This window comes from Acomys russatus, chromosome 15 (genome assembly GCF_903995435.1).
Source record: "Acomys russatus chromosome 15, mAcoRus1.1, whole genome shotgun sequence".
Taxonomy (NCBI): domain Eukaryota; kingdom Metazoa; phylum Chordata; class Mammalia; order Rodentia; family Muridae; genus Acomys; species Acomys russatus.
Window position 1 is genome coordinate 63,288,567 of NC_067151.1, and position 27,842 is coordinate 63,316,408.

Consider the following 27,842-nt stretch of genomic DNA (forward strand, 5'->3'; position numbering starts at 1 on the left):
TCTTCTCTCCAGTGCACTGTGTCCAAGGTCTGTGGGGCAGACAGTGGAGTGGGAGTGAGGGGAGTACTTGTGACACGACTTCCCATCTTTTGCAAACTCCTAAAATCTTACTCTATTTCCTTCAAGTGGCAATTTCCCTCCCTATTGAAGTCACAGTGAAGCAAAGTTGAGGGAGGAGAAGAAATCACCTTCCCAATCTGGGCGGCTGGGTAAGGGTGAGGGCGGGTATGTGTGCTACAAGAGTGCCACTGAGAGTGACTGAATTCAGTCCTCCCTAGAAGCGTGGGTGGCTCCCCTCCAGCCCCTACCATCTCCATCCTCTCTCAGAGGTCACATCTCGTGTGACGGTGCTGGTCAGGTCCCCTAATCTTTCCACAGTGGTTGGGCTGCTGTGGGAGAGGAGGAAGCTGGATGCCTCGGTCATCTCTGGCGAAGAGGAAAAGCAGGACGGAAGGTCAGCCTCGTGTGCTACATCCCCGCTCCCCCAGGAGCCAATAGGTCCGAACTTTGCCTTTGCCCTGGAAGAGAGAAAAAAAGAGGAGGCTGGGTTGGGAATGGCACACCAGCTTGCCCAAACCCCGGGAGAAGCTTCTGCATGGGCGTGGCCTCCGGGTTGAGCGGCTTCTTGAGGGCGTGGCCTCCGGGCTGAGACGCTTCTGTATGGGCGTGGCCTCCGGGACCTCTGGGGTCTAAGGCTGCCTTCTCTACCTACCTTCATTTCCACATCCCCTCGGAGCTCCAGCTCGAATCCATCAAACTCCTCAAGCACAGCCTTGGTCTCAGAAGACAAGTGGATCTTGAGGGCTGGAGAGGACGGGAGGAGGAAGAGAAGGAGGGCCAGGGATGGGAGCGCATGAGACTGCGAATGTGGAGTGGATGGCACTAGCTTTCTTAAGCTCAGGAAATCCTAGAATGTCCCTATATAACCTGGGTTCTCTACAAGAGCAGTACGGATTTTTAATTTATTTGTTTGTTTCCCGCGACAGGGTTTCTCTGTGTAGCCTTGGCTGTCCTGGACTTGCTTTGTAGAGCAGGCTGGCCTGGAACTCACAGCGATCCACCTGCCTCTGCCTCCCGAGTGCTGGGATTAAAGGCGTGCGCCACCACCGCCCGGCTACAGTGAGTGTTCTTCTCAGCCATCGCTCTGGCCTTCCAAGATCACTTTACCTCTCTTCTGAGAGAAGATCTCCTGTTACCTAAACTGACCTTGCCCTCCTGATCTGCCTGCCTCCACCGCCCATGTGCTGGGATGTCAGGCAAACATCACCAGGTTTGGCTTATGTGCTGTTGGGGATCGAACCCAGGGCTTTCTGCCTACTAGGCAAGCACTATAGAGTGAGTTATGGTCTCAGCTCACAGGACGCCTTTTAAGGCATCAATCCGCCAGATAAGGTTCAAGGCTACAATACTGGACCTATGGAGCATCTTTGTGACTGTTGAGAACACTACGGCCCAGCTCCCGAGGGGGGAGCGGGCACACAGCACTGGTCAGACACCTACACTTCAAATGCTGCTCCAACTCAGTGTGGAGCTCAGCCTGGACTCTTTCAGGTAACTAAGATCCCTAATCTGTCAAAGGCTGACAGTGGCAGTGCTCAATTCGAAAGGGTGGGGGCTGTGTGAGGATTTAAGTCCACTCTGGTTCACCGGGGTGAGAATTTCAGCACCTCGAATGAGCAAAATAAAGCATCCACACTGTCTCTGGATACAAAGCAGCATATAGGAAACACTACAGTCACTTGACTCAATACCGTGCGCGCGTGTTCTAGTACACATGCGTATGAACAAGGCTGGAGGCGCAAGTGTCTCTTTTGGTCACTTTCCAGTGTTTTGACACAGGGCCTCACTGAGCCTCTGGCCCACTGTGGAGCTCCCTGTTTGGGCTGGATTTGACTGGCCAGTGAGCTCCAGGAATCTGCCAGTTTCCGCCCTCAGAACCTCCTTCCTTGCGGTGCAGAGGCTACAGGACATAATCTCAGCTGGGGGTCCAAACTCAAATCCCCAAGTTTGAATAGCAAGCATCTGCCCCAGTAGGCCGCCTCTGGAAAGGCCCCGCCCTACCGCCACACACATTCACCTTTTTTTGTGGAACATAGTTTCACTCTGTAGCCAAGGCTAGCCTGAAACGTGGAGTCCTCCCAAGAACTGAGATTACAGAAGTGCTCCACCTGCAGGGATCAAAACTCTCTTTTTCTGGCTGAGGGATTGAAATCTAGGGCAGGAGGCCTGGCAAGCTGTTCAGGAGGTCATGGAGGACCCACTGTTTTCGCATCCTTTCTGAAGGAAGCCACCATTCTCACTCCGACCTGTGTCTCTGTGGTGATCCCGTATTGCTGACCCACTTCTGAGAATGTATTCCGTGAAGGATGATCGAAGAGAGGCGATCTTTCCTACCCTTCCCCCCCAGCTCTAAACACACGTGCAAAGAGGATCATCTGAACAGGGCGTCTCTGGGCTTTGGGGGGGCTGGCTTCATCCCACGAGGCTTGGGTGAGGGTCACAGCCTTCTGAGCTCACTCGGCCTGCTGCATAGCAGTTGCTTGATAATTATTTACTTAACTGAATTGTGTCAAACATAGCAGGGGACCGTCTGTAATTCTAGTACTTGGGAGGCTGGAGTGAAAGGAAGTCAGCCTGGGCTTCATAGAAAGTCTCTGTCTCTCTCTTGGTTTTTCGAGACAGGGTTTCTCTGTGTAGCCCTGGATGTCCTGGACTCACTTTGTAGACCAGGCTGGCCTTGAACTCAAGAGATCCACCTGCCTCTGCATCCCAGAGCCCTGGGATTACAGGCCACCTTGCCTGCCTCGAGACAAAAAAAAAAACAACAAGAAAATTCTAAACCGGGCGTGGTGGCGCACACCTTTAATCCCAGCCCTTGGGAGGCAGAGGCAGGCGGATCACTGTGAGTTTGAGGCCAGCCTGGTCTACAAAGCGAGTCCAGGACAGCCAGGACTATACAAAGAAACCTTGTCTTGAAAAGCAGAAAACAAAACAAACAAAAACTCCACAGTGGAGTGATCCCATGATCACTTAGGTGAGGGCAGGTGTTCAAGTCAGCTTTGGCAACTTGAGACTCTACCAAACAGCAAGCACAGAGTGGACAGAAACAGAGGAAACGGGAGGCAAGACCTAGGGAGGGGTGGAGGCAGGCGTTTATTAGATGCCCAGGCCTTCCCAGAGTTGCTAGATCACTGACAACCCTGACACAGGATTACTGCACGGAGAAGCAGCCGAGGCCCAGGAAAGGTGAACAAATGCATGCTTGGCATTTTATATTGTGTCTTCTCATAACTTTTACATATTTTATTACATTTACTTATTGTAGGTGGGGAGGACACTTTTGTACTCTGTCTGGAGTTGTTTTTGTTTTGTTTTGTTTTGTTTTACAAGACTGTCCCACTTTGTAGCTCCGGCTGTCCTGGAGCTCACCGTGTAGATGAGGCTGGCCTCGAACTCAGAATCTGCCTGCCTCTGTCTCCTGAGTACTGGGACTAAAGATGTACACCACCACTCCTGGCATATTGTGGTTTTCTTTTCTTTTTTTCTTTTGGTTTTTCTTTTCTTTTTTTTTTTTGAGACAGGGTTTCTCTGTGTTAGCCTTGGCTGTCCTAGACTCGCTTTGTAGACCAGGCTGGCCTCGAATTCACAGCGATCCACCTGCCTCTGCCTCCCGAGTGCTGGGATTAAAGGCATATGCCACCATGCCCAGCTTTTTTTTGTTTTGTTTTGTTTTTTTGTTTTTCGAGACAGGGTTTCTCTGTGTAGCCTTGGCTGTCCTAGACTCACTTTGTAGACCAGACTGGCCTTGAATTCAATGATCTGCCTGCCTCTGCCTCCCAAGTGCTGGGACATGTTGTGGTTTTTAAAAATAAAATTATAAATCACATTTGTTCATCTATTATATGTGTACATGTGTATGTATGTGTGTGTGTAGGCATGTTGTGAGTATGTGGAGGTCAGAGGACAATCTGGGAATCCTTTCTCTCCTGGTACGATATGGGTCCCAGGGACCGACCTCAAATCATTAGGCTTGGCCAGCAAGCACCTTAACCCACTGAGATACCTCACCAGCAAAACACCTATCTTTGTGGGTGCATGAGCACATTAAATACTTTATTATTATAAATTAGACTTTGTATCCAGGGGTGGTGGTGCATGTCTTTAATCCCAGCACTTGGGAGGCAGAGGCAGATAGATTGATGTGAGGCCAGGCTGGTCTACAAAGTGAGTCCAGGACAGCCAAGGCTACGCAGAGAAACCCTGTCTCGAAAAACCCCAAAAAATAAAAATAAAAATAGACTTTGTTTCTAGGGCCGGCAGCTTAGGCCTGTTATTCCAGCTAGAGATTATAGCAAGAGAATTCTAAGTTCAAGACCAGCCTGAGCAACTTAATGAGATCCACATTAAAATAAAGGATATAAATATATTACACACCTCAGTGTTGGCGCACTTGTTAAAATCTCTAATACCACACACGGGAAAAGGGGGGGGGCGGTTGTTAGATTGCTTTGTTCAGTTGTAGGCTAATGAAAGTGCTTTGAAAACACTTCGGGTAGCTAACTAAGGTGAGCTTAGTGCATTTTCAATCCCCAGTGTTACACAGGCACACACATGCCACACATACATGCCCGGCAATATTCTCAATTTACAATGTGGGGGATATGTGTATTACGAGAAGGCAGGGTAGGAAGGAAGTCAGGAGCTAGCTGAGGAGCCAGGTAGGCCTAAGCAGCAGGATGCACTGGCTAGCTGCCCGTCTCACTCCCTCTGTGAGGGCCAACTTACCTTCCCCATTAGACTCCATTCTTGAAGCTGTGTTGACGGTGTCTCCAAAGAGGCAGTATCGGGGCATCTTTAGCCCTACAACTCCAGCACACACAGGACCTGGAGGGGCAGAGGGCGGCAACAGAGCCCAGGGAAGTAAGAGGAGGTAGGTGAGCACCCTAGAAGAGGTGGGGGTTGGGATATGTGGTCCCAGGGGTGTGGGGAGAGGCAGGGGACAAGGGATTAGTCTCAGGGACACCTGTGTGTTCCCTAGTTTCAGCCTTCTGTGGTCCGACCTGTGTGGATGCCAATGCGCAAGCGCAGCTGCTCCTGGGGCCTATGGCGGATGCGGAAGGAGCGTACAGCATCCAGCAGTGCAAGCGCCATTCGGGCCACCTCTCGGGCGTGGAGCTGACCATTTCGTACTGGGAGCCCTGACACCACCATGTAAGCATCACCAATGGTCTCCACCTGTGGAGTTGGCAGGAGAACGAAGGACCGGAGGGCTGGAGCTTTCCCTGCACCACCAGTGTGCCAAACCATTCCACTGTCTGTCTGTCTGTCCCTATCAGCCTGTTACAGTACGCATCCTCCAACCCCTCAGTTTTCCTGTCTGTTCCTGGGTCCCACTGTGTGACTCTGCCTATGTCCTTGGTCTTTGGATTTTTTTTTTCTTTTTTCTCCCTCTTTCTTTCTTCTCCTCCTCCTTGTCCCCCTTTGGGTTTTGTTTGTTTGTTTGTTTTTTGGCACAGGGTTTCTCTGTGTGTAGCCCTGGCTGTCCCTGGAACTCAATCTGTAAACCAGGCTGGCCTCAAACTCACAGGGACCCCCCTGCCCCTCTGCCTCTCCAGTGGTGGGATTAAAGGTGTGCACCACCACTGCCTGGCCTTTGGTTTTGTATGTTTTGTTTTTTGAGACATGGTTTCTCTGTGTAGCCTTGGCTGTCTTGGACTCGCTTTGTAGACCATGCTGGCCTCGAACTCATAGAAATCCATCAGCCTCTGCTTCCCGAGTGCTGAGATTACAGGCGTGTGCCACCACTGCCCGCTCCCTCTGAACATTTTTATGCCTCTGTCTATGCCGTCTGTCCTTCCTGTCCGTTCAGCCTCACCTTGTACACATCAAAGTTGTCTATGACAGCGTCAAAGCAGGTGTACAGATCATTGAGCAGGGTCACCACCTGGAAGGCAAAGGAATCCATGAGAAAGGGGGGGAGTCGTGAGGGTTCCCACTAGGGACAAACAGAGCGTTCCAATCCCTGGCCTGTTGCCTGTAGCCGAATCCTGGCTTACCTGCATGGGTGTGCTCTCTGCGGAGAGAGCTGTAAAGCCCACGATATCACTGAAGTAGATGGTAACGCTGTCGAAGGCCTCAGCCTGGACTGTCTCGCCTCTCTTCAGCTGCTCAGCCACAGAGCTGGAGACCAGAAGGCGAGGTGGGTGTGCGTGGGTGGGTGGGTGCGGTGCGTGCGCATGCGCGCACAAGGGCATGCTCCTGTCCGGGTTAGCACTCACTGAGGCAGGATCTGGTAGAGCAAGGCCTCGGCTTTGCGTTTCTCCTCCAGGTAAGCCTGTGTTCGCTCCTCCACCAGCTCCTCCAGGTTGTTGGCGTACTGCTCCATGCGTGATAGCAGGTTGTCCAGGATGTTGCTGCTGTTCTCCCTGAGGGCCGTGGGGCATGGCAGGGCTGATGAGACGACTGGTCCTGCCTGGCAGCGCCCACTCACCATGCCTGGATTCCCCCTCCCCCACCCCTCCTTAGACAGGGTCTCTCTAAGTAGTCCTAATGGTCCTGGAACTCCATATGTAGACCATCTGGCCTTGAACCCACAGACATCCACCTGCCTCTACGCCCAGCTGGATGTCTTACTTATTCTTTTTTTTGGGTTTTTTGTTTTTTTTTTTTTTTTTTTTTGGTTTTTTGAGACAGGGTTTCTCTGTGTAGCCTTGGCTATCCTGGACTCACTTTGTAGACCAGGCTGGCCTCGAACTCACAGCGATCTGCTTGCCTCTGTCTCCCGAGTGCTGGGATTAAAGGAATGCGCCACCACCACCCGGCTCCCATGTACTCTTATATATCTTAAATCTGGGGTCAGTTTAGGGCAGAGGAAAGTGCTGTGGATGGCACAGAGCTGCATGGACAGCCAAGTCACACAACTGTGCCAATGCCTGTGAGGCTGTGACAGGCTGCAGTGGGCTCCCGCTGCCACCGTGGAAACTGGTTTACGTGGCTGTCGTGGGGAGAGACCACTGACTTGTTAAACTTGCGCAGTGCCAGGCGGATATGCTGGAAGGGTGGCCGCTCCTGTGGGTCCTCCGCCCAGCACCTCTGCATCAGCTGCCCCAGCTCCTCCAGGTGGCTCTGCAGATCCATGGAGGGTCGGAACGGGGGATGCTCGCCCCGAGTCACGCGCTCAACGATCTCTGTGTGGGAAGGGGTATGCGCTAAAGAGTGGCACTACCAAGGGCCTAGATGGGCAACCAGCGGGACAGACAGACAGGGCAAATCCAGGACAGAGCGTAGAGTGGCCCAGCCACTGGCAGCCACGGGATGAAGGATGGTAGTTGACTCCCCACTCCACAGAGGGTAGGGGTGCTTGCAGAGGGTCTCTCTCTGGAAGTGGCTTAGTCAAGATTGGCTGAGTGTATAGGCCACACGATCCTCACCTTTTGGGCTGAGGTCCAAGCCTTCCACATAGAAGACCCCACTCCTGAGAGCAATCTCCTGAAGGATGATGCCAAAACTGTACACATCACCAGCTTGGGAGCCACGGGCAGGTGGCGACGCCATTCGCAGGAGCTCGGGTGCGGTCCACAATTTTTCTGTGGATCAGAGGTCAGGTGTCATAGAAGAAGGGGCTCCAATGCTAAGGGATAAGGGACTTTACATTCTGATAGGAAAAGAAAACCTAGCAAACAAATGTCGTATCTCATGGGTAATAAGTGCAATATTAAAAGTAAGACAGAGCCGGGCGTGGTGGCGCACGCCTTTAATCCCAGCACTGGGGAGGCAGAGGCAGGCGGATCGATGGGAGTTCAAGGCCAGCCTGGTCTACAAAGCGAGTTCAGGACAGCCAAGGCTACATAGAGAAACCCTGTCTTGAAAAACCAAAAAAAAAAAAAAAAAAAAAAAAAAAAGTAAGACAGGACAGTCTGATGACGCTGAGAGAATAGACCATCAGTTGGTTTAAGATAGTGTGGGGATGGGCCAGAGCCTAGGACTCCTATGGACACGGCACAGCACCGAGAACCAGAAGGAAGGCTAGAGACCACTTAATCTGACCTCTGACCTCCTTTTTTAACCAATGAAAGTTGAGCCTGGAGATGAGAGGTATGCCCAGGTCACACAGAGGCTAGGTCTCGGTTTCCCTTCTCCGCTGTGTTGGCAGCAGAGGCCTAGGGGTGAAGGAGTCAGGCTCACTGGCGAAGAGGGTGTGTCCTTGATCTGGGTCTGGGTCTCTGAAGCTCTCGAGCCCATAGTCCGTGATCTTTAACACGAAGCGCCCATCCACCACGCAGTTGGATGACTTGAGGTTCCCATGGGAACAAATGGCTCCATGGTGTAGGAAGAGCATTCCCTGGGACATTTTAGGAAGGCAGAGAGAGGGCTTAGGCGTGTGTGTGACTTCCAAGCAAGCCTAACCCTTGGCCCAGCATCAGGCGGACTCACCTTGACGATGTCATTGGTGAGTGAGTACCGAAACATCCAGTCTAGGGTGATGCTCTCATTTTCTAGGATGTCCTGCCAGGGCAGCAAGAGTCAGACCCACACCCCCCCCAACCCCAGGGCAGCAAGAGTCAGACCCACCCCTCCCCCAACCCCAGGGCAGCAAGAGTCAGACCCCACACCCCCCCCAACCCCAGGGCAGCAAGAGTCAGACCCACCCCTCCCCCAACCCCAGGGCAGCAAGAGTCAGACCCCACACCCCCCCACACCCCAGGAGTAGGAGGACGATACAAGGGAGCTACTGGCAGATAAGAGGATACTTGATGTACTCTAGTGTCATCCATCATCAATGCCTCCTTCCCTTCTCCCAATTACAGAGAGGGTCAAGAAAGGACGGAAAGAGAAAGGCCTGTCTGGGCTCCCATGGCTAGTGGGGTAAGAGCCAGCGCCAACACCCAGGTTTCTTGACACACTCCCTCTTGTCCCCTTCACCTGTAGGCTCCCACGAGGACAGTACTCTGTGAGGATACAGATGTTGGGGGGGTCGGTACAGGCACCCACAAATCTGGTCAAGTGTTCGTTCTGCACATCCCGCATCTGCAGGTTGGGGCGGCAGCATCAAGACTCTTAACGGAGGCTTCAAGCCTCGCCACGTCACATGTATGTTAACATGCCCTTCCTCAGAATCTCCTCCTTAACCCCTTCTCCTCCAGGCTGGCTGCCTGTAGGGACAGCACATCTGGTTCCTGGAGGACACAGTGACCTGCGCGTCTTATGACTGACCTTCCTCTTCCTACCCACAAGACTCACAAGCCCCCCCAAACCCCCTAACTGCCCCCCCCCCCCGTCTACATATCCCTTGATAATAATCAGTTCTGTTGGCTGACTCTCTTAGAGTGCCCAAGGAGCCCTTCCCAAGTCACAGCGTCACACCCCCCCGCCCCCGCCCCACGTTACATGCTTAAGTTCAAAGAGGACTTTGCGTGTCAACTCAATGCGTTTCCGGTTCACACGTTTCACAGCCACGAGATTGCCCTAAACAAGAAATGAAGATTGTTGTTTCAAGGCCTAGCCTGAGGAAACCCCCTCCCCACAACTACTTCTGAAAACCCATCCATTGGTCCCAGCTCTCTACCTGCTTCTAAAAGCCCGCCCCTGTCCCCGGCAGCCCACCTCAGCCATCTCTTAGTCCTCAGAGCACACTCCACCACCTGGGTCCCAAGGGTCGGCCATCTTTCCCCAGACCTACCTTATAGTATGCTGTCTTGGCAAAGACTTGGAACTGGCCCTCTGTGGTGAGCAGGGAGCCATAATGGGAGCCTCGCTGCAGAGGTGAACAAAAAGACTGCATGGTCAGCCCAGGGGTGCGTCTGTGTCCTGGAAGCTCTAGTTCAATCTCACTGCCCGTGATCTGCATCACCCTCCTGAGACAGGGTCTCACTCCTTAGGTAGCCATGCCTCAGCCTCCCAGGCCAGGACTGACTACAGATGTGAGCCACCAAGGCTAGCTTTATGTATTGCAGTAGAATCATACTTGTGTATTTGTTTTTGTTTTTCAAGACAAGGTCTTTCTGTTTAGCCTTGGCTACCCTGGACTCTCTGTGTAGGCCAGGCTGGCTTCAAACTCACAGAGGTCCGCCTTCCTCTGCCTCTGCTGGGATTAAAGGCGTGTGCCACCACACCCGGCCCTCATACCTGTCTATTTACCTAGACCCATCTCCTGTGACCTTTGAGAGACCCTTGTCCCAGAGGCTATACCTGCAACCCTCATCTGAGACAATGTCAGGCTGAGCAAGAGAAATCAGGGCTCAGGATAGGCCTGTTCTGTCTCATTCTGTAGCACAGGCTAGCCTCAGGCCTGAAGCAGTTGTCCAGTCTTCACCTTCCAAGTCCTGGGTCTAGGCGTGAGTCATCTCCTCTAGCTTAGAACCACCTTCTGCTTACTCATCCGGCACCTCCCCTGCTCCTCAGCTCTTCTCAGCCTCCAGAGACAATAGTGTTCTCACCCCGCTCAGGGTCAGCCGGCTGCCCGCACTCCGAAGGTGCCTCTCCAGGCTGCTGGGCTGCACGTCCTCCCAGCGCACCCGCCACAGCTCTGAGGCGAGCTCCCTCTCCAGCCGCATCTTCCTGTGATGTGAAGCCTGTGTCTGAGCTCCTGGCCCTGGCGGGGTGCTCAGCAGCCCCTCAGAGCTCCAGGACACCCCACATGCTAAGGGATGAAGGAGGGAGTCCTGTTCTCCTAGCTGAGAGTTCAGAGGCCTGAGGCCTGGGGCCTGAAGGAAATTTCTGCCTCGCAGAGGATCTTGGGGTAGTCACCTCAGTTTTTTCCTTTGGAAACTGGAGGTTTCCATTTCCCTTTGCTTCTTTCTGTCTGTCTTTCTTTTTTTGATACAAGGTTTCTCTGTATAGCCGCCTTTGGCTGTCCTGGAACTCATTATGTAGACCAGGCTGGCCTTGAACTCACAAGAGATCCACCTGTCTCTGCCTCCTGAGGGCTGGGAGGCACCACCACACCCAGGTTCTACCTCATTATTTTATTTTACTTTATTTTGTTTTTTGTTTTTTTTTCCGAGACAACGTTTCTCTGTGTAGCCTTGGCTGTTCTGGACTCGCTTTATAGACCTCGAACTCAAAATGATCTGCCTGCTTCTGCCTCCTGAGTGCCTACCTCATTCTAAATTATTACAAGAGTGCAGTGTGTGGAAGTGTCCTGCACACAATACATGCTCAGTCAGCACTGCTCTCTTCCCTGCTCTTTCCTGTTTCCTTATCTTCCCTGTACTTTCATTTCCACATGCACCGGAGGGCAGGGGTGGGTAGGGGTGGGCTCTCTCATCCCTCTTTTCCAGTCTAGGGTGAACACCTGGCTCACAGGAGGGTTCATAATCCAGGACCAACTTCTTTGGGCCAGTACCTGAGGGTTTTTGTTTGGTTTTTTTCAAGACAGGGTTTCTCTGTGTGGCCCTGGCCATCCTAGAACTCACTCTGTACACCAGGCTGGCCTTGAATTCAACGAATCACCTACCTCTGGCTGGGATTAAAGGCATGCACCACCACCGCCCGGCTACCTGAAGGTTTCGAACCTCTGCTTTCTGTCTGGCCTCAGCCAGTTCCACGTCAGCATCCCCTGTGCTGGGCTGTCACTCCCTGGATGCTCTTTTCCCTCTGAGTCCCCTACGTGTGGCTTTGCCGCTATAACTGAGCCCCACCCCAACCTGACCAATCCATGCTTTCCAGACTCCAGCCTGGAGCCTCTGTCTCCTCACTGAGCAATGAAAGAACCCTTTTCCCGCATAACTTACCTGTGTATGAAGAAGGACACGATCAGAAAGCTAATCAGAGAGAGGCTGCCCACCAAAGCCAGAACCTCCAGGGTGGAAAAGTGGTCTGTGGGAGAGAGTCCAGGGGTAGAAGAGAGGCTGAGGTCAGACAACAGGAAGGAAGAAGCAGTTGGTTGACTGAGTTGACAGATGAAGGGACGTAAAGGCAGGAGCAAAAAGGCCACTCTTTCACTCCCCTGGGGGGGGGGGGGGAGGAGGAGGACTCCTAACAACAGGAGTCTCAAAGCATGGGCCAGTCACCTTGGTTGCAGGCTGGGTCCTCATTGTCAAAGCCACATTTAGGAATGTCGGGAGGTGGGTATCCCAGAGGCCAGTATAATCTGCGGTCTGACACAGCCTTCAGCTCCTGAGAAGTGCCATTATAGTCCAGGACGACCTGAGGGACATTAGGAGCGGTGAGTGCCTGGAACCTCCAGTACCATCCTGCCTCCTGCTTGCCAATTTCTCTTTCTTTCTCTCTTTCTCTCTCTCTTTTCCAAGACAGGCTTTCTCTGTGTAGCTCTGGCTGTCCTGGACTTACTTTGTAGACCAGGCTGGCTTCAAACTCACAGCGATGCGCCTGCCTCTGCCTCCCGAGGGCTGGGATGCAAGGCGTGCGCCACCACCGCCCAGCATCTGCTGGTTCAATCTCTACGACCTGTACCTGGGCTACCAACTACTCCCCAGGTTCCTGCTGTGACTATCCGTGAGACTCTGAATCCATATGCTCACAGCATTAAGGGGCAAAAAAAAAAAAAAAAAAAAAAAAAAAAAAAAAACCAACCAACCAAACAAAAAAAAACCCCAAAACCCTTCAACATGCAAAGGCTTTGCTGGGAAGCATCCATGAGGAAGCCCGCTGGAAACCCCAACCCTTCACTCAGGGAACTGGTATAGGCTGCAAGACAGAAACAGTGCTCCAGTCCACACTTCCAGCCCTAAACCCTCTATGTCTCCGTTGGGCGGATCTGATTCTTGGTGCCTTTGACCTCTGTTCCTTCCTGTCCCTGGTTGCATTGACACAGAAGCAGTCATGCTTGTCTCTGCTAGGATGGCGTCCCACCTGTGTCAGAATTGCGTCAGGACGCCATGTTCCCTCCTCAGATCTGGGGTTCCCTGTGCATCTGGTCTTTTTGCTTGCTACCCCGGACTGAGGAGTTGAGCCTACCTTCTCCAGTTATCTGTTCAAAGAATAAGCAGCTACCTGGCAGGCTGCAGGGTGGGGGTGAGGTGGGGGTGGGGATAGGAAAAGACACCCTTCTTTCCAGGTGCCGTCTTCTTTTCTTGGCATATGCATGAACTTACCCGGAAGGCACCTGTCTCTGGATCCATATCCCAGAGGGAGAAGTCGGTTTCCCGGTCCCCGTTGCTATCAATTTTCAGGTATCCTGTCACACCTAGGGACATAGATGAGGAGGGCTGTGTTTTGAAATAATGGAGGTTTGGAGATGCCCCCCTTCATCCCAAGTCTCTCTCTCTCTCTCTCTATGCATAATGGTAAAAAGGACAGTGGTATTGGCTATGGGAATGGCAGATTCATCATGCAGAATTTTGGGAGACCTGGGAGACAAAGCTGGGTAACAGGCTTCTCGGTGGTCTCTCCTGCTGGGGCACCTGGGGCTCACTCTCACCCCCTACCCCCCCCAGCAGCCCATTCCAGGAACTCTAAGCCCCCCCTACCTTGGAAACTTCGGTCCCACATCCGCCGAGTGATATTCTCCCCGTCGGTGACAGCCCCACCCTGTGCTAGAGTCTCTGTCACAGCCTGGACATACAGGAGGAGCCCGTCATGGAAGGATGCGGGGATGATGTTTTCCTGTGGAAGCAAGCAGAGCTCGGCCAGGGCAGATAGATAGAGAGCACTGAGTGACAAAATGTATTGCTGTGGGCAGGGGTTGGGGTGGGGTGGGAGGGGTGGGCAGGCGTCCCTGGGAGCTTGGAAGGGGATACAGAAAACAACCATGTTCCACACAGATGTGACTGCTTAAAAGATTCTTTTCCATCTACCGTTGCTCCTCCTCACCCTGAGTCAAGCTAGGCAGATAGGGCAGGGTATGCCATGCCCGCTTCCCTGATGAAGACTTTAGGTTCAAGGGCTGAATCTGCCACTGTCATCGGGAGAGACACAGAAACAATGGGAAGGTAGAAGGGGAGCTAGAAGGCTGCACTGCGTGAGAGAGTAGAGCAGAGTGGCAGAGGACCATGAATTAGAGCCTGGAGAGCCACACTGGAGGATCCAGGGAACCCCCTCCTCCTACCAGGCCGTCCTCCATGGTGAAGTTGAATTGCTTGTCAGCCAAGAGTCTTAGCTGCTTCAGGAATTCCAAGTACTCGGGGTTGTCTGGCTCTTTGTAAGTAATGATTTTGGCAGCCTAAAGAAGGGATCATAGAAAAGGGGGGGTGGTTTGGAGCTGACTCCAGTCCTCTCTGTACCCTGGGTACCCCCTCCCCCCAGAGCCCATTCAAGATTAACCTGAGTGGCTGGGTGTGGTAGCACATGCCTTTAATCCCAGCACCCTGGACACAGAAGCAGGAAACTCTCTGAGTTTGAGGCCAGCCTGGTCTATATAGTGGGTTCCAGGATAGCCAGGGCTACATAGAGAGTCTCTGGCTCAAACAAACAAAAACCAAACAAACAAAAAGATAAAAAATAAATATTAAATAAGACGAAGATCGAACTGAACCCCGTGTCCTTCATGAGGCGGACCCTGTGCTTGAGCAAAAGACTCAAGTCCTGTGTAGTCCACGGGTCTTTAATACCCTCCTCCTTCAGACCTGTAGAATTATCTGCTTAGCTTCCTGTCCCCAAGCCCCTACATCTCATGGAGCCATTATACAACAAACCTGTTTCCTTGGAATCGGTTCAGATGCTTAGGGGCACAGTGCCCAGAAATGATGTGTCAACTGCTCAGAGTCCTACACCTGGGCCTCACACCTCAGCACTTACCTGAAAGGCCTGGCGAGCACTGCTGTCTTTCCCGTCCCCTCTTTCCCATGGCTTTTGGGGAACAGCGCCTTGAGCGCCCTGAAGGCTTTGCCCAAACACATCCAGGTGGAAGAAAACATAGTCCTCCCCAGTGAGGCCAGCATCCATGGCTAGAAGCATCAGGTTCCTGAAGGCATCTGGTGAACTGCAGATGTAGATAACTGAAAGAGAGAGAGACAGGGAGAGACAGAGAGAGAGAGAGAGAGAGAGAGAGAGAGAGAGAGAGAGAGAGAGAGGGAGGGAGCGCACTCCTGAATATGGACACACAAGGCACTGCTGCAAGGGAGAGTAGTCTTTAAATATGGCAGCAACAACTCTTGGCTCAGTCTGAGCCTCGACTAGAGAATGTGAAAAGATGGAAGAAAGAGGTGTGCAGTGTAGGAAGGGAGAGATGGAGAGGTAGGAGGAGGGAACAGAAGATGGGGTGAGGGTGGGGTAGCGAGTGCAGGAAGAATCAGAGGTCGGCCAGAGAGAAGGAACCTCAGAGCTCGTGTGGGAGCAAAAGGAGAAACTGGAGGAGAGAGAACACGGTAGGGTAGAGCGAAAACTGGAGGGAGAAGCGCCGGGGAAACCAAGCTGAGGACGCAGTAGCTGCGTTAGAACTAGGCCCTTCCGCGATTAATTCAGAAAAGTCCGCAGCAGGAAGGTCGCAGGAGTCAGGATGGGAGGGGGGAGAGGGTAGGAATGCAAACCCGGCGTGCAGAGAGCGAACCAGAAACTGCGAGGTAGGAAAGCGGTGTTGGGCAAGACTCAAAGAGAAGCAGCCAGGAGGAAGCCCGGGCCCCAAAGAATGAACGCCAGGCCCTGGACAGGCGGGAGAGAAGGCCGCGCGAGCCGGGCGTCCGGGTATGTGCGAGCCTCACCTCTGCCCTTGCGCCGAACAGCCCGCAGTAGCTTGGTATAGTGGTCTGGGTCGCCCTCGACGAACTCCTGGTGATTCACTGTGATGTTGAGGCGCTCACGCACCCGCATGTACAGCCCCTCCACTATGAAGAAGCAAGGCCGGTCGTCTCCCAGCCGATCTGCATAGAGCACCAGCGCCTGGTGTTCCCAGCCCAGCCGTCGATGCAGCGCTGCCACGAAATCGCCCAGCTTGACATGGCTGGGTCCCGTGCGCGTGGTCAGCGCGTACTCATTCTTAACCCCAATGCCCAGAGCCGGGGCGCCGGCAGTCAGCAGCGGCACCCGCCAGTGAGCGGTGAAGCGCCCCACGGGGGCAGCGGAGTACACGCAGCCTGGGCCCAGGAACACCGCGGGGCTGTGCTCCCACTTAAGGTCTACCGCGGCCAGCGGGGCGGCGGTGTCGGAGCAGACGCCCGCCGCGTTCTCGCTGCTGCCCAGCACTATGCGGACCGTCCAACCTCGCAGCAAGTCCGGCCGCGCCTTCACCCGCGCGAGAGCCAGTTCCACGGCCGGCCCCACGCGCGCCCAAGACCACGGGTACGAGGTGTTGGTCAGCGGGAGCACCACAGCCACGGTCAGGTCGCCCGCGTGGCCGCCCCGGAGCAGTAGCAGCGGCGGCAGAAGCAGCAGCGCCCGCAGGCGCGGACGGACGCGTCCCGGGCAGGGCATGGCCTCAGCGAGCGCAGCGGCGGGGTAGCGATGTCACCATGGTCTGCTAGCGGTCCTCGGGTTCAGCGGCGAGCCCCGGACATCCAAAGGGTCCGAGAGAGGGCGGGGGTGCGTCGCAGCCGCAGCTCCGAGGGCACGCTGCCTGCCCGGGCTACGGCTGTCCAGCTGTCGAGCAGGCGCGCTAAACTGGGTGCGTCCGAGAGCGGAGGGCGCTTCGGAGCAGGTGAGAGCGAGCGCAGCACCCGAAAAGAGTCCGCGGAGAGCAAAAGAGAGAGAAGTCGATCCAGGGAAAGAGAGAGGCAAGAGGGAGTGCCAGCGAGGAAGGGGAGTGTGTGCTCGCGCTTGCCCCGGGAGTGTGCCAGAAGGGGCGTCCGGCTGGCCCAAGTCTCCGGCCGTTCCGGAGGCGGGCAGGGAAGGGGGGGACCACAAGGTCCTGAGCCAAGCAGCGAATCTTCTCCTCCCAGATTCAGTGACTGGAGAGCCCCGAGAGCCAATCCCGGCTCTTTAACTCCTTCCTCCCAGCCCTGGCTACCACCCTCTGGTGCGCACAGTCCTTACTGACCCTCTTCCCGCCGCGCTGTCGCTGCGCGCGAGGTTTCCCTCCCCGGGCAGCACTCGCGGGCGGGGCGCCTAGGCCGCAGGGGAGCGGGGCAGAAGAGGGAGGTGTGAGGAAGTTGCCCTCCCCTTCCCCGCCGGCCGTCCCCCCCCTACCTCCTCGGTCCCCCTCTTCTACCTGGCTCTTGGGTAAGAGGAAAGAAGAGGCTTGTTTGGATCTTGGCCGGAAAAGGTGTGTGTGTTTGTAGGGTTTCTGGAAAAGACAATCAAGTAACGGCGAGCTAGAGTCCGGGTTACCCAGTCCATCAATGAGTACCTCCCCTTGCTTCTTCGCCGCCTTCCTGACCGCGCAGATTTACAGAGCAAGATGACCAGGTGGGAGGGTGAAGTTAACTCTTTCGTTCCCAAATAAAAATGGAAAGCGGGGGCGGGAGGGGGAGAGAGGAGGAGGCTGGAGAAGAGGTGTAAGCTCATGTGAGTGTTTGTGTGAAGATTATTAAAATGGGACCTGTGAAGCTGTAGTTGGAAATAATCAAGAAAAGAATAAAGGAGCGAGGCTGGGGACGCTGGGCCGTTGGGCCGTAGCTCCGTGGGATTAGTCTGCCCTCTAATGGTCATCCGGATTCGTTAACTGTATTGCGCCATCAACTTCTGCAGCCTTGAGGCTCAACAGGGTCTAAGGTGAGCAAACATTTCAAGAGAACCTTCCGTGTCAAGTGCCAGTTAAATGCTGACGGCATAACGATGAAATATATCTATATAGACGTACATGTATATGGGAGGTTTTTTTTTGTGTGTGTGCGTCAAATAAGCACAACGCAATATACTTTAAGCACCGCAAAGGAGACAGAGATGTACTCAGAAACAGATACGAGGGCTATTAATCTCCCTGGATTGAAGCCAGGGAGACCTCCGAAGAGAAGAAACACAACGAAGATAAAAGGATGAAAAAGGGTATTTGGGGTTGGAGATACGGCTCAGCGGTTAAGAACATTTATTTATTTTTTTTTTTTAAACTTTTTGTTTTTTTGTTTTTCCAGACAGGGTTTCTCTGTGTAGCCTTGGCTGTCCTGGACTCGCTTTGTAGACCAGGCTGGCCTCGAACTCACAGCGATCTGCCTGCTTTTGCCTCACGAGTGCTGGGATTAAAGACGTGCGCCACCACGTCCGGCTCAAGAACATTTATTGCCCTAACAGAGGACCAGAGGGACTATGGCTCCCAGCATCCGCATCACGTGGCTCATGCATAATCCCAGTTCCAGCTCCAGAGGAGTCTATACCTCTGGCCCGAGGACACACAACACAACACAACACACACACACACACACACACACACACACACACACGCTGTTACAAACACAAACACACGATGGTTTAAATAAATCTAATTAAGAAAGAAAAGAAGAAAGTGAATAGAGAGCAGAATGTTGAAGCTTGTTTTCTCGAACATGAGGTGTTAGGGACTTTTTTTTTTTTAAGGAGATAGGCTGGCAGTCTCTCTATTTTACTTAATTGTCCATGCTTTAAAAACACCAGATGGCTGGATGATGGTGGAGTCATGCCATTAACCACAGAACTTCTGATGCAGATATCTTAGTTCAAGGCCAGCCTGGTCCTCAAAGTGAGTTCTAGAACACCCAGGGCTACACAGAGAAACTCTGTCTCAAAAACCAAAATTTCAGGTGCCTCATAAATATGTGTGTTTCTGTTTTGTTTTGTTGTTTTTGGTTTTTCGAGACAAAGTTTCTCTGTGTAGCCCTGGCTGTCCTGAACTCGCTTTGTAGACCAGGCTGGCTGGCCTTGAACTCACAGAGATCTGCCTGCCTCTGCCTCCTGAGTGCTGAGATTAAAGGCGTGCGCCACCTACGCCTGACCGTGTTTCTGGTTTTTTAAAATCTTAAAATTGCTAGGTTTTTTTATTTAAATAATTTATTCAGATTACATCCCGATTGTTATCCCTTCATTTGTATCTTCCCGTTCCCCCTTCCCTCCCTCCCTCTTTCACCCTATTCTCCTCCCCTAGCCCTCTGACAGAAGGGGACCTCCTCTCCCACCATATGATCACAGCCTATCAGGTCTCACCCAGATAGCCTGCTTCCCCTTCCTCTGAGTGCTACCATACCTCCCCACTAAGGGGAAGTGGTCAAATAGGGGGCACCATAGTTCATGTCAGTGTCGGTCCCTGCTCTCCACACAACTGTGGAGAATGTGCTGTCCATTGGCTAGATCTGAATAGGGAGTTTAGGTTTACTGCATGCATTGTCCTTGGTTGGTGTTTTTGGTTTTTCAAGACAGTGTTTCTCTGGGTAGCGTTGGCTGTCCTGGACTTGCTTTGTAGACCAGGTTGGCCTTGAACTCACAGCCATCCACTTGCCTCTGCCTCCAGAGTGCTGGGATTAAAGGCGTGCACCACCAAGCCCAGCTTCTGGCTTTTTTTTTTTTTAAACGGTTTTTCTTAAATTTTAAGTCTGTGTGGGTATATCCATGTGAGTGGTGTGAAGGTACCCTAGGAAACCAGAAGGCATTGGACCCCCTCTTGGGGGTGATCTGGTTGCAGTCCGGACGTGTGTATCGTCGTTTCTATGAGATTCTCCTGTCACAATGTTGTGTAAAAATTGCTCTCTATCCAGGGGGAAGGATAAAGGATGTAGAAGTGACCAGAGCTCCACAAGAAGATCAACAGAGCCAGGTGTGGTGGCGCACGCCTTTAATCCCAGCACTCGGGAGGCAGAGGCAGGCGGATCGCTGTGAGTTCGAGTTCAGCCTGGTCTACAAAGCGAGTCCAGGACAGCCAAGGCTACACAGAGAAACCCTGTCTCAAAAAGCCAAAAAAAAAAAAAAAAAATCAACAGAGCCAACTAATCAGGGGACAGAGGGGCCACTAGAGTCTGAAGCACCAACCAAGGACCATGCATGGACTGTACCTAGGTCCTCTACAGAGACATAGCCAATGGCCACCTCTGGTTTCATGTGTGTCCACTAGTAAGGGGAGTGGGGGCTGTCTCTGACGTGGACTCTGTTGCCTGCTTTTCAATTACTTCCCCGACAGGAGACTGCCTTGCCAGGCCATGAGGAAAGAGGACAAACTCAATCCTGATGCAACTTGATGATCTGGGGTGGGTAGGGGGGCTCCCCTTTTCTGAGGAATAGGGGAGGGGGGAGGGAGAAGGAAGGGTGAGACTGGGAGGAGTGGAGGGAGGGGGCTGTGACCATGATGTAAAGTGAATAAATAAATTGATTTAAAAAATTGTTCACCATCATGTCTGATTGGTTAATAAAAAGCTAAACAGCCTATAGCTGGGCAGAGAGAACGGGAGGTAGGACTTCCAATCCCAGTTAGGAGGTCTTAGGTAGGGACCAGAAAAGAAGAGAGAGAGGGAGGAGGAGGTCACCATGAGGAGTTTGCCATAAGGACAGACAGACGGGGCTGGAGAGATGGCTCAGAGGTTAAGAGCACTGGCTGCTCTTCTAAGGGTCCTGAGTTTGGTTCCCAGCAGCCACATGGTGCCTCACGACCATCTATAATGAGATCTGGTGCCTGCTTCTGGCGTTTAGGCAGAACATTGTATGAATTAAAAAAAAAAAGAAAAAAAGACAGATGGAGCAGAAGGGACCAAGGTGAGACTAAGATGGCCAATAGCACAGGACACGTGGCTGGGAAGTAGCCAGGCTAAAATATACAGTTTAGAATAGATCAATTTCTGTCCAGCTTAGTGTTTTAAAGCTTATTAATAAACATAATAGGTCTCTGTGTCATTATTTGGGAGCCAGAGTGGTTATAGGAGAAAAAAATTACAATTATTCTACACTCCCTTGAAGTTGGAGTTTCAGGCCATAGATCCCAGGGATTAGGAACAGAACTGCCGCCTGCCAGTGCAGAGCTATGCCCTCCCTCTTTCCAATCTCCTGATTAAAAAAAGTTTTAAGTGTGTGTGTGTGTGTGTGTGTGTGTGTGTGTCCTTAGAGGCCTGAAGAAGGCTTTTGATTTCCTGATCCACCCGCACAGTGCTGGGATCCTGACTTGGACTCAGGTCCTCTGTGACAGCAGCAAGCGCTGTGAACCGCTGAGCCATTTCTCTAGCCCCAACTTTTCTTTCTTTCTTTTTTTTTTTTTATTTTTTAAATATTTTATTTAATTTTAATTTATGTGCATTGGTGTAGCGGTGCCAGATCTTAGAGTTATAGACAGTTGTGAGTTGCCATGTGGGTGCTGGGAATTGAACCCAGGTCCTTTGGAAGAATAGGCAATGCTCTTAACCACTGAGCCATCTCTCCAGCCCCAGCCCCGACTTTTCTTGACGTATTAAAGAAGTTAGCAACAGAGGCGCTGCATCCCTTTACCCACAATCCACGGGAACAACAGCGCCCATGATCGCACCCAATGGCCAGCCATCATGGTGTCCCCACCTTATTTCACTCCAGTGCATGACCTGGCTGTCAGAGGAGTTTGTCGGTTTCACTCTGAGCCAGGAAGTGAGAATGACTGAGCAGGAACCCAGGCAGAGAAAATGAGGTCAGCACTGTGTGACAGGTGGAACAAACGTGTTTAGGTTTTCAGGGTTTTTTGTTTTGTTTTGTTTTTTTGTATTTTTAGTATTAGAGATTTTAACAAGTGCTACAACACTGAGGTATGTAATATATCCTTTATTTTAATGTGGATCTCATTAAGTTGCTCAGGCTGGTCTTGAACTTAGAATTCTCCTCCAAGTAGCTGAGATAACAGGCCTAAGCTGCCAGCCCTGGAAACAGTCTATTTTATTTTGTGGGGCAGGTTTGAGACAGGGTTTCTCTGTATAGTCCTGGCTGCGCTAGACTCACTTTGTAGACCAGGCTGGCCTTGAACTCACAGAGATCCTCCTGCCTCTGCCTCCCGAGTGCTGGGATTAAAGGCGTGCGCCCCCACGCGCGGCTACAAACGTGTTTGTTATACAGCAGGAAGCAGGGTCCACATGCAGAGCTATATAGGAGGTGGAAGCAGGTTTTTTTGTTTTTTGTTTTTTTTTGTTTTTCGAGACAGGGTTTCTCTGTGTAGCCTTGGCTGTCCTGGACTCACTCTGTAGTCCAGGCTAGCCTCGAACTCACAGAGATCCGCCTGCCTCTGCCTCCCGAGTGCTGGGATTAAAGGCGTGCGCCACCACGCCCGGCTTGGAAGCAGTTTTGTAAGTAGGGTCAGTTGAACCCTGAGAAGAGAGGGACCTGAGGGACATTGACCTCTTTAGTCCAGCAACTAAAACGAGAGGCTTGAGTGGGCGGCAATTTACTGAATTTGAGGTTCTCATTCGCTTCTGGTAATGCTGGAGCTTAGGAGAAGTGACAGGACTGGAAACAGGGTTAGGCTCTTGAACTCTTGTTAGTGTGGTGGTCTCAGTCTGGAGCTGCACACAGCTAAACATACTGGATGAATTATTTTTAAGATGAGCAAAGATGCCGGCACAGTGACTCATGTCTATAATCCCAGCACTCGGGGAGGTAGAGGCAGGCGCACTGTTGTGAGTTCAAGGCTGGGCTGGTCTACAAATAGAGCCCAGAGCAGCCAAGGCTACACAGAGAAACCCTGTCTTGAAAAAAACAAAAGAAGGGAGGTAGAGGCAGGCAGATCGCTGTGAGTTCAAGGCCAGCCTAGTCTACAAAGGGAGTCGAGGACAGCCAAGGCTACACAGAGAAACCCTGTCTTGAAAAACAAAAACAAAACAAAGAAAACAAAACAACAACAAAACAAACAAAAGAAGCAGGGGCACTTGGAGAGCGGGGAAATATCACACCCCCTTTTCTTTCATGCACATGGCAGCTCCAAACCTGAGCAGGCCTGAGGATGGGATCTTTTAGCCCCCAACCTCCTGACTGGTGACCACTCTCTTTAGTTACTGCCTCCTACCAAACCTGGTTTTTGGGTTCCTGTCAACTCAGAACTGTGGTGTTTTCCTAGGGCGGGCCTCTTGGAGCCATAACGTCAGAAAAGACCCCATTGTACAATTTTTGTTTCCTGGGAAGGAGAGTCACCTGTACTGTAAATGAGACAATTTCACACCAATCACAAAATAAAATTAAGATCTTAAAAAAAAAAGAAAGAAAGAAAGAAAAAAAGAAAAAGAAACAAAAAAGAGGAGCAAAGATAATGAGAAAGCTTTTATTCTTTTATTGTTGCTGCTGTTTTTGTTTTTTTTTGGCTTTTTGAGACACGGTTTCTCTGTGTAGCCTTGGCTGTCCTGGACTCGCTTTGTAGACCAGGCTGGCCATGAACTCACAACGATCCACCTGCCTCTGCCTCCTGAGTACTGGGATTAAAGGCGTGCGCCACCATGCCCGGCTTAAAACCTACTTTAATTTAGGTTTCTTATACCTCTACCTCCCTTCCACTAGGCCCCCGCCCCAACACTAGATATAGGAGAAAGATTAGTAGGGAGATGGTGTATAGTTCCAGCTGGTTAAGGTCTTTGGGTTCTTTGGGACAATACCAATCTCAGTCATTAGTATACCCAGTGGTCCAGCAAACAGCAACCAAACCAAAAGCCTCTTTCTCCTTGAAGCACTGTCCTTTTTCTGGGGTCTGATATTTATACCCTCTCTGAGTCCTTAGAATTCCACTAACTGCAGCTGGCAAAGGCCATGCTCCTCTCTGAGCTGAATAAGGCAACTATCAGCTGTGAACAAACTAAAAGCAGCTCCATACCCCACACTTGGGATTAAAACAAAAACCTGTTTACACAGCATAACTGAGTTTTTAAAGAAACCAAGACTTCCACTACACCCTTGCCTATAATGAACTGCTCAGGACGGAAAAGCTGGCGGTATACGGGTTCCGTCTTTAATAACTACTGTCTGTACACACCTGTCAGCACCTGTCTCACTAATGAAATATTGAAGAAGTCATCCCTTCCTGCAATGGTCTAGTCACTTGGCATCTGGCCATCAGAATGGCCAGTGTGGACAGAGATGCAGTCCTGCAAGGTGCTACAGGTTAGGAGGCAAAATCAACAGAAGGACTGTTCAGGCAGCAAATCTGTCTCTGTCGTTTTTTCGTTTCAGAAGATGCTGACCTGCACTTGCTGTTTACTCAGGGAGTCAAGCCATGGCTTCAAAATTAAGCTTAGTTGTTTAGGAATTAAGAAGATACTTTCAGGTCTAGATAGACACTTGTAGGCTGATAGATTTGAGCACTGATAGATATTGATTTAGTTCAAAACTTTACACTCACCAAGATAAAACGGATAATATTTTCTTTAAGGTTGCCAAATACCTTTTGATTAGATATTATGTATGTGGCTCTTACCTATTGGCTTTTATAGTTTTTCATAATTGTTCTTACTGTATATAAAAAATGGCCTTTTTTTGGGACGTAAAAGGGGAATTGTTGGAGGCTGGTCTGATGTATTTTGATGCTAATTACTGCTTGCTGTCTCTGTGACCCACCTTGCCTATTGTTATTGTTTGATCAATAAAAGGCCATTACCCAGGGCGGGGCAAATGGGACAGGCGTGGCTAAGGTTCCCTGGGCTTGCAGAGACAGAGAATCTTGGGAAGAAGAGACACCAGAGAAGAGAAGGGAGAAGGAAGGCCGCCTTTGGTTAGGTGGAGGAGAAGCCCGTGGCTGACATGAATGGAGAACCCGGCCCAGATGAAGAACGTTAGCAAGTGTTTGGGATTATGGATGGGAGGTAGCTTGATAGAGGTTATTAGAACCAGGTGGCACGGGATTTGGGCAGGTGTCCCATACCTGTTATGGGAAGTAGTTTAGGGTATTACTATCTGCCCTGCCCCGGGTTAACTAAGGCTATTTTAAAATATAACAAGTGTCGGGGCTGGAGAGATGGCTCAGCGGCTAAGAGCACTGACTGCTCTTCCAGAGGTCGTGAGTTCAATTCCCAGCAACCACATGGTGGCTCACAACCATCTATAATGTGATCTGATACCCTCCTCTGGGATGCAGGTGTGCATGTAGGCAGAGCTCTGTATACATAATAATAAATAAATAAATCTTTAAAAAAATATCTATAACAAGTGTCTGAGTCTTGATTGATTGCTAGTGGGTTATACTGCAGTAAGAACAATTATAAGCTTAATAATGAACATTATTAGGTTATACTTGCTATACCACTCCCGAGTGCATATCCAAAGGCTGTTCCGTCCTGCCGTGAGGACACTTGCTCACCCGTGGTCATCGCAGCTTTATTCACAGTAGTCAGAAACTGAACTGAACTGAACAATGGATAAGGAAGATGCAGTATATTTACACAATGGAGTACTACTCAGCTGGTAAAAAGCATAACATCACAGCGCTGGAGAGATGGCTCAGCGGATAAGAGCACTGGCCGCTCTCCCAGAGGACCCAGGTTCAATTCCCAGCACCCACATGGCAGCTCACAACTCTGTAGCTCACATGCCCACACAGACATACAAGCAGGCATACAAGCAGGCAAGACACCAAAGTAAATTATTGGCTGGTGGTGATGACACACGCCTTTAACCCCAGCACTTGGGAGGGAGGCAGAGGCAGGAGGATCGCTGTGAGTTCAAGGCCAGCCTGGTCTACAAAATGAGTCCAGGACAGGCAAGGCTACACAGAGAAACCCTGTATCAAAAACAAACAAACAAACAAACAAACAAAAAACCCTAACCAACCAGCCAAACAAACAAACAAAAAACCCCAAACCAACAACCAAACATCATGAAATTTGCAGGCAAATGGATGGAAGTAGAAAAGATTATCCTGAGTGAAATAGCCCGGAAAGACAAATACAGAAAAAGAAAGAAAAAAAGAAAGAAAGAAAAAGACAAATACAGTCTGTACTCACTTATAAGTGGACATTACCTGTTAAGGACAATCATGCTACAATCCACAGACCTAGAGAGACTAAGTAACAGAATTGGGACACACACACACACACACACACCCTGGGGGTGGGCGGATGATGGGGATAAGATCAGGAGATCAGGCTGGGTGTGGGAGAAACGGAGGGAGAGAGTACGGGGAGAGATGACTGGACAGTGGGGTGGGGGTGGGGACATTTGGGGGTAGATGTAGAGACCCTAGTGCAACGGAGACTCCCTGGAGTCTGGGAGAATGACCTAGTGAAGTCTTCTAGTGGCCATCTCCTTAACCAGGCCAGGAAGGCTCCCAGCCACGAAACCTTTGGCCTACAATCTGTCCTGCCACAGACACACTGGGGCGATGGTAATGAGTCTTGTCACTCATGCTTCTGAACGGAGGCCGCGGTTGACACTGCCTGGGTGATCAGGAAGCAGAGGCTGGACAGCCTAGAGACCCGGGATAGAAACCAAACACAACCTGGCGGGAAAAAGAGTCAACAAAACGATTCCTAATGATACTCTGCTACTCACAGATCGGTGCCTAGCCCAATGGTCATCAGAGAGGCTTCTTCCAGCAACCGATGAGAGGACAGGCAGAGACCCACAGCCAACTCTGGGGAGATCCAAGGGAACCCCGAAGAAGAGAGGTAAAGGATTGTAGGAGCCATGGGGATTGAAGACACCATGAGAACAGAGAACCAACTAACCAGGGCTCCTAGGAGCTCACAGAAACTGAAGGGGCAGACACGGACCGTGTATGAGTCTGACCTAGGTCCCCTCTGCATATAGCTACAGTTGCGTAGCTTGGTGTTCTTGTGGGGTTCCCAATGCCAGTGGGGATGTCTCTGATTCTTCTGTCTGTGCCTGGGACCTTTCCCCTCCTACTGGGTTGCCAGGCCCAGCCTTGATATAGGGCTTTGTATGTTATGGTATCTTGTTAGGGCCATGTTTGGTGGATATCCCTGGGGCCGGGGGAGGGGGGGTGGCCTGATCTCCCTCTCTTTTATTTTTTTATTTTTTAAGGCAAACAGTTGATCTGGAGAAGAGGAGAAGTGGGCGAGCGACTGGGAGGAGTACAAGGAGGAGATCTCAAAAAACAAACAGGGCATGGTGGCACATACCTTTAATCTCAGCACCTAGGGAGACAGAGGCAGAAGAATCTTTGAGTTTCAGGCCAGCCTGGTCTACAGAGCAAGTTCCAAGGCTGACAGTGTCAGCGCTGACATTGGCTTACTGGAAACTTCATCAGTCGGATTCCAGGGATACAGATGCAAACGGGCCAGCCAATTCCAGGGGCAGGTCCCAGTATGTTCTCCGGCGGTTGCCCTGGATACCTGGCATGCCCTGACAGCTACTCCCCTGCCGATGACTTCGTCCACAGCTGTGGCTGGACAGGACGGTGAGGTGGATGCAGAGAAGCTTTGGAGATGCTTGACACAGTCGGGAATCAGTGGACCTTACGCTTCCTTCAGTTTTATGAGCGCCCTGTTGGAAAGAGACTACACGGCGAAAATGGGATTCAGGGGCTTCGAGGGGCTTTGGGCAGCTCTTTTTTTTTTGAGACAGGGTTTCTCTGTGTAGCCTTGGCCATCCTGGACTCACTTTGTAGACCAGGCTGCCTCGAACTCACAGCGATCTGCCTGCCTCTGCCTCCCGAGTGCTGGGATTAAAGGCGTGCGCCACCAAGCCCAGCTCTCAACGCCAGGGAGCAAGCAGTCCGGCCACGATCAAAGCAGCACTGTAGAGCCTCGTGCGCCCAGCGCTGGCTCTTAGGGGTTACAGGCCGAGTCCCCAGACATTGGCTGCTATTGTTAGACGCTACAGCAAGAATGGCAGGGTTTTCTTCCATGATTTATGTTGCTTGCTGTATGAAGCTTCGCGCCCTGACAGATTTCTTTAGGCGAAGAGACCGCTTGCAGCAAGGGGTTGTGAACTTCACGCATGAGGATTTTCTTTGCAGGACACTATGACGGTTTGAAAGCCTGGCGTTCACAAGGCGGAGACATGCATACCGAGAATCTTCTGCTTCGTTGAAACAGACTGGACTACCAGGTTAAAAGCTCCCAGTGAAGGCCCCGCCTCCCTTCTGTTAAGACACAGTTCAATGCAATAACTTTTTTGGGGGGGCGGGGGAGGCATATATTATTTTTGGAAAAGCTATGACATTGCAG

General features: G+C 51.5%; 2 protein-coding genes and 1 pseudogene across 2 annotated transcripts in view; 2 read left to right on the forward strand and 1 right to left on the reverse strand.

Annotated features, from left to right (window-relative positions):
* Nucleotides 1-27,842, forward strand: part of LOC127199491 (protein S100-A2) — a 284,365-nt gene that overhangs the window by 78,874 nt on the left and 177,649 nt on the right. The window lies entirely within an intron of this gene.
* On the reverse strand, nucleotides 277-16,949 carry Npr1 (natriuretic peptide receptor 1). The gene is made up of 22 exons (XM_051157620.1): nucleotides 15,600-16,949; nucleotides 14,698-14,897; nucleotides 14,009-14,122; nucleotides 13,431-13,566; nucleotides 13,056-13,147; nucleotides 12,012-12,147; nucleotides 11,733-11,817; nucleotides 10,437-10,557; nucleotides 9,680-9,754; nucleotides 9,388-9,465; nucleotides 8,923-9,027; nucleotides 8,434-8,505; nucleotides 8,185-8,341; nucleotides 7,431-7,586; nucleotides 7,019-7,187; nucleotides 6,279-6,425; nucleotides 6,057-6,180; nucleotides 5,876-5,944; nucleotides 5,061-5,235; nucleotides 4,786-4,884; nucleotides 713-804; nucleotides 277-518 (listed from the first exon to the last, which is right to left on the reverse strand). The coding sequence occupies exons 1-22, from the start codon at nucleotides 16,306-16,308 to the stop codon at nucleotides 456-458; spliced, it is 3,174 nt and encodes a 1,057-aa protein (XP_051013577.1). The 5' UTR covers nucleotides 16,309-16,949; the 3' UTR covers nucleotides 277-455.
* LOC127199072 (grancalcin-like) lies at nucleotides 16,339-27,641 on the forward strand (annotated as a pseudogene).

Bases quoted from the DNA above. Each gene is read 5' to 3' on its own strand.
- Npr1 (XM_051157620.1), bottom strand. From the start codon at position 16,308: ATGCCCTGCCCGGGACGCGTCCGTCCGCGCCTGCGGGCGCTGCTGCTT. The intron at 10,558-11,732 runs GTAAGTTATGCG...TTCACATCACAG, and splicing joins GTGTCCTTCTTCATACACAG to GAAGATGCGGCTGGAGAGGG. The intron at 9,466-9,679 runs GTAGGTCTGGGG...TTTCTTGTTTAG, and splicing joins CCAAGACAGCATACTATAAG to GGCAATCTCGTGGCTGTGAA.